General features: G+C 48.1%; 1 protein-coding gene across 1 annotated transcript in view; it reads right to left on the reverse strand.

The window, feature by feature from the left end:
- PLG (plasminogen) overlaps positions 1-6,515 on the reverse strand; it is a 57,148-nt gene that overhangs the window by 5,774 nt on the left and 44,859 nt on the right. Inside the window, exon 16 of the mRNA XM_008574601.1 lies at positions 4,561-4,667. Coding sequence (XP_008572823.1) covers positions 4,561-4,667 — 107 coding nt within the window. The remainder of the gene's footprint in view (positions 1-4,560; positions 4,668-6,515) is intronic.

Genomic DNA, 6,515 nt, shown 5'->3' on the forward strand with positions numbered 1-6,515 from the left:
TGGTGATGGTGATGATGATGGTGGTGGTGGTGGTGATGATGGTGGTGATGTTGGTGGTGGTGGTGATAGTGATGATGATGATGGTGGTGGTGATGGTGGTGGTGGTGATGGTGGTGGAAGTGATGATGATGGTGGTGGTGATAGTGATGATGATGATGGTGGCGATGATGGTGGTGGTGGTGATGATGGTGATGATGATGATGGTGGTGGTGGTGATGATGGTGATGATGATGGTGATGGTGGTGGTGGTGGTGATGATGGTGATGATGGTGGTGATGGTGGTGGTGGTGGTGGTAGTGATGATGATGATGGTGGTGATGATGGTGGTGGTGGTGATGATGGTGATGGTGGTGGTGATGGTGGTGGAAGTGATGATGATGATGGTGGTGATGATGGTGGTGGTGGTGATGGTGGTGGAAGTGATGATGATGGTGGTGATGGTGGTGGTGGTGGTGGTGATGATGATGATGGTGGTGGTGGTGGTGGTGGTGATGGTGGTGGAAGTGATGATGATGATGGTGGTGATNTGATGGTGGTGGTGGTGGTGGTGATGATGATGATGGTGGTGGTGGTGGTGGTGGTGATGGTGGTGGTGGTGATGATGATGGTGGTGATGGTGGTGGTGGTGGTGGTGATGATGATGATGGTGGTGGTGGTGGTGGTGGTGATGGTGGTGGAAGTGATGATGATGATGGTGGTGATGATGGTGATGGTGGTGATGATGGTAGTCATGATGATGTTGGTGATGGTGGTGATGATGGTGGTGGTGGTGGTGGTGATGATGGTGATGGTGGTGGTGATGACAGACCCTTATTGTCTTAGGTCCATGTTTTAATCGGTTAAGACATTGTAGAGGACATCTGTTGGTTTTATGGGTGCCTAGCAGCCTTTTATCCTTTGCCCCTTCTGAATGTGAGCAGGGTCCTGCCCCCAACTCCCTGGTCTGAGCAATCAGTGATTGGTTCACAGCTAGACACATGACCCGAGTCCGACCTCTCAGAGCTGGACAGACTGTTGCTTATGCTGTGGGACAGCTGTTGTTTATGCTGTGGGGAAAGTGGCCTCTTTATTCCTCCTTGGCAGAGCCAGAGCCACCACAGCATCTGCAGCCATGAAGGACAGCCTTTTGTGCACAAGAATGGCACCTGCAGCATGGTTGGAGAGGGCTTGGGATCTGGACTGTCATGTGAGCCAGCAGACTTCACATTTCACTAAGAATTTCCCTTTTTTTGCTTTGTCTAATCTGAGTTTGCTTTTCTGTCACTTGCAAGAAAGTGTCATATCCCATATCATGAATAAGGACTGCCATTTATGGGGAGCTGGGAGCGTGCTCGGTGCTTCATGTACTTTCTCATTGTTTCCCCCACAGTGGCCCTGTGCCCACTTTTTAGCTGAGGGTGCAATTGGTGGGAGTTCGTGACTTTTCCAAGCACCCTCAGCTAGTAAGTGAAAGCCAGGGTTCCCATCCAATCTGGCCCCATCGACCAGGCATGCGGTTTCTGCTGTACCATCCTGCACCTTCTCTGAGCCTCAGATTCCTAATTTGCATAATAGAAACAATAATATCTAACTCATAGGGGTTGGTAGCATTTAAATTTTTAAATGCAAAAAGCTGGGAACAGCCTGGCACATCCACAGGTGACACTATATTTGCCAAGTGTCCCTTTACTTGGCCTCGATGCTCTCAGACTCAGAAGTGCAAAAGGTGGGAGCAGGAAATCAAAGAGGAGAGGTTTTAAACGCAGAAAGAAAAGCATAGAAAGAGGGAAGCCAAGTTTGAAGTTATCTAGACTGGTGGTTTTTAATCTTTTTTTTTTTTTAAGCCACAAAACCTTTCTTCAGATGAAAGTTTATGCAAAAGGCTGAAGTGGAAAACACAATTTGAAAACACTGGTTTTACAGATGAAGGGTTAGAACCAAACAATACAGAGAAGTAAAGTGACTTGTCAGGTCCGTCCAGCTAGTGGCAGAGCCAGAACTACTTTACAGAGCCCCAAACTGCATTCCAGGGCCCTCACCCACACTCCTGAGAAAGTAGGGCAGAGACCCCAAGACATTCTTGCGGTGTTCCTACAAACAAGGGGCCGAATCTGATGGGTCAGGACACTCTGCAAAGAGCAGAGGGGATCTCTCAAATGCAGTACAAGTGCTGATACCCAAGTCTGCATGAATGTTTCCTCTCCCTCCCTCACCCCCTCAACCAACACTGAACGCCATCCTAGAGCTGGGGAGGCAGCGGCCTTTCTCTGTTCTCCCCAGCTGTCAGTCTGTCCCCTCCCTAACAGACTCTCTACGCACATTAGACATGTGCGTATTGGGGAAAAGGGCTAGTTTAACTATAACTTTTGTTGTTGCTTTTCACCATGCTTGGGAACCCAGTATGGCTAACATCATATAAGTGACGATGATGTTGGTGATTCTGGTGGTCATGATTATAATCTTAATCCCCACAGTGCATAATCTTAATCCGCACAGTGACCTAAAGGGTAATACAGCTGAAGAAACTGAGGCTTAAAGAGATTAAATAACTGCCTAACACACATGGAATACAGTAGAACCAGAACTTGCACCAGACCCTTACTGTCTTAGGTCCATGTTTTAATCGGTTAAGACATTGTAGAGGACATCTGTTGGTTTTATGGGTGCCTAGCAGCCTTTTATCCTTTGCCCCTTCTGAATGTGAGCAGGGTCCTGCCCCCAACTCCCTGGTCTGAGCAATCAGTGATTGGTTCACAGCTAGACACATGACCCGAGTCCGACCTCTCAGAGCTGGACAGACTGTTGCTTATGCTGTGGGACAGCTGTTGTTTATGCTGTGGGGAAAGTGGCCTCTTTATTCCTCCTTGGCAGAGCCAGAGCCACCACAGCATCTGCAGCCATGAAGGACAGCCTTTTGTGCACAAGAATGGCACCTGCAGCATGGTTGGAGAGGGCTTGGGATCTGGACCATCATGTGAGCCAGCAGACTTCACATTTCACTAAGAATTTCCCTTTTTTTGCTTTGTCTAATCTGAGTTTGCTTTTCTGTCACTTGCAAGAAAGTGTCATATCCCATATCATGAATAAGGACTGCCATTTATGGGGAGCTGGGAGCGTGCTCGGTGCTTCATGTACTTTCTCATTGTTTCCCCCACAGTGGCCCTGTGCCCACTTTTTAGCTGAGGGTGCAATTGGTGGGAGTTCGTGACTTTTCCAAGCACCCTCAGCTAGTAAGTGAAAGCCAGGGTTCCCATCCAATCTGGCCCCATCGACCAGGCATGCGGTTTCTGCTGTACCATCCTGCACCTTCTCTGAGCCTCAGATTCCTAATTTGCATAATAGAAACAATAATATCTAACTCATAGGGGTTGGTAGCATTTAAATTTTTAAATGCAAAAAGCTGGGAACAGCCTGGCACATCCACAGGTGACACTATATTTGCCAAGTGTCCCTTTACTTGGCCTCGATGCTCTCAGACTCAGAAGTGCAAAAGGTGGGAGCAGGAAATCAAAGAGGAGAGGTTTTAAACGCAGAAAGAAAAGCATAGAAAGAGGGAAGCCAAGTTTGAAGTTATCTAGACTGGTGGTTTTTAATCTTTTTTTTTTTAAGCCACAAAACCTTTCTTCAGATGAAAGTTTATGCAAAAGGCTGAAGTGGAAAACACAATTTGAAAACACTGGTTTTACAGATGAAGGGTTAGAACCAAACAATACAGAGAAGTAAAGTGACTTGTCAGGTCCGTCCAGCTAGTGGCAGAGCCAGAACTACTTTACAGAGCCCCAAACTGCATTCCAGGGCCCTCACCCACACTCCTGAGAAAGTAGGGCAGAGACCCCAAGACATTCTTGCGGTGTTCCTACAAACAAGGGGCCGAATCTGATGGGTCAGGACACTCTGCAAAGAGCAGAGGGGATCTCTCAAATGCAGTACAAGTGCTGATACCCAAGTCTGCATGAATGTTTCCTCTCCCTCCCTCACCCCCTCAACCAACACTGAACGCCATCCTAGAGCTGGGGAGGCAGCGGCCTTTCTCTGTTCTCCCCAGCTGTCAGTCTGTCCCCTCCCTAACAGACTCTCTACGCACATTAGACATGTGCGTATTGGGGAAAAGGGCTAGTTTAACTCTAACTTTTGTTGTTGCTTTTCACCATGCTTGGGAACCCAGTATGGCTAACATCATATAAAAATACTCTAATACTCCTAATTTGTGGGCTGTGTCAAAGCCCTGCTCACCTGGGGAAGGAACGCAAACACTTAAGCTATGAATTAGGAGACTCAAAGAAACAGCCTAAATACTCTAATACTCCTAATTTGTGGGCTGTGTCAAAGCCCTGCTCACCTGGGGAAGGAACACAAACACTTAAGCTATGAATTAGGAGACTCAAAGAAACAGCCTCCTCCCCTTGCCCATGTCCCTTAACAACTGATTACGGGGACATAGGCAGGTGCCCAGACAAAGTCAGGAGGGGTTGGACCTCATTCACTGATGGAGATTTGCACAGCTTTGTCCAAAATGCTCACTTTTTCATGAAATCTGCAGGTCCAAACCACTCACTGTGTGGGTCATGGACCTGGTCTCACCTTGGGTGTCTCCCCAGCCCGTTATGTAACACTCTGTGCGGTCAGCGACCACGTAGTTTGCGGCTGGCAGACAAGCTGGGATGACTTTGTCGGTGATGACAGCGGGGCTGAAAGGGAAACAGTAGCAGTTAGTTCACCCACCCCGCTGGGAGCCGGCCGCCGCTCTCTGCTGAGCCCTACAGCCAGATGCCACCCACCCCACGGCCCCAGGACCCTCCAAGCAGGTGTGTCCTTGCTTCAGTGACGCAGAGCAATATGGAAAACTTTTCATCCTCACATTTGCCTATGGTCTTCTATGAACTAAACAAGCATAAGGTTTTATTTAAAAGGCATCAGTTGTGTACAGGAGACTGCTAGTGGTCATTGCCTTCGGGAGCAGGGATGACAAAGACTCACTTTTCATGTACATCCGTGCACGGTTGGAATTTTATACCAGGTGCATCCTTTTACATTAATTTAAGACGGCAATGGTCAGTCGGCGAATGTCTGGTAGAAACACGGTCACAAGGCTATAATAATACCAAGTGCATTGTGTGACCAGAACAAGTGGCTCCAGCTTTTCGATCCTCAGTTTCCTCACCAGTAAATGCTATGGCACTGCGATCCTAAGAATCCAGTGAAATGCTACACACCAAGTGAAAGGGATGGGAAACGAGCACCTTATGTGAGCAAAATGCTGTTGTCTTCCGAGAACTTCCGCAGGCCTTAGAGCTCCAGGGACTCTCAAACAGTAAAACTTTGATTTTTAGACTCGGTTCTACATTAGTAAATTCAAGGGGAGAAAAGATTGGACAGGAGACATGTCTTGTCCTGATTAGACTCATCGTGGCTGCCAACTCTGAAGCAGACACACTTCTGCCAAGGCACAATGGGCCCAGCCTCTTGCATGGACACCACTCTGTGGGTTCCCTCTTGGGACACTAAATGTCTCAGAATTGGGGGCTGGGGGATGTGGGATGGGAACTCTAAAACTCAAAATGCATTAATCTAGCAGAGAACACTTCCAGAGCCCCAAATTTACCGAATTGCTTGTTCAAGTCATCAGATCACCCTGACAAGTCTCTGAAGATCGTGAGGAAAGGAGACCTCATCTCTGCATATTTGCTAGGGGGGCGGGGGAGCACTGGGGAATAGGAGAGAAATCAGCTACTTTTTAGGCCACGCTAAGAAAGCCCTTCTTTTTCTAGAGTGTCAAAACATCCCAAGACATCAGCCCTCAGTTTCCAGACCTAGAAAAGTCTCCCCCCTTTTGTGACCAGGTGCAGCGGAGCACAGCTCACACTCCCGACGGCTGGCCAGTGCCAGCCAGCACATCCCCCTTCACTGCCATGTCATCGCACTGTCACCTGGGATCCACTAGGCATGCTAACAGGCCCTGCGTGCCTTGCCACCTGTCCCAAATGTGCCTACTCTCAAAAAAGCCGCCTGTTCATTAGCATCTCCACTGGAACCTGTTTCCAACCTTACCTACTTGACGTGACATCAGCAAATGTGTCACCCTGTCAGCCTTAGTAAAGCTCCATTCTGACAGGAGAAACAAAAGCAAAGAAGATCATAGTCATACTGTATTTTGCTTTCATGAACTGTTTATGTGTCTTTTTTTCGTTTTTATATTGTGGTTTTAAGTGCTTTGAAATACATGATCTTGTTTGATTCTCTCGGACATATCGTGTGGAGAGAACTGTCAACCTGGGATCTGAATCATTCCCTGGTCATGAAAGTAGATGAACTGGTGAACAGTAACTGAGGGAGTTTGGGGGGTAATTGTACCTCATATTTCAACTCGCTCTTTTTCCACGTGAGGAAACCGAGTCCCGGTGCCTCTTTCAAGACCACAGCTAGAATGTGGCAAGACTGGTACTGAGTCCCGGTTTTCTGACTTGAAGTTCTCTGCTGCTCACTGAAGCCCTGTGCCTTTCGGTCACAGACGGCAGCCGCCCCCCCCCCCCCCCCCC

This window comes from Galeopterus variegatus, unplaced genomic scaffold (assembly GCF_000696425.1).
Source record: "Galeopterus variegatus unplaced genomic scaffold, G_variegatus-3.0.2 Scaffold1072, whole genome shotgun sequence".
NCBI classification, from domain to species: Eukaryota; Metazoa; Chordata; class Mammalia; order Dermoptera; family Cynocephalidae; genus Galeopterus; species Galeopterus variegatus.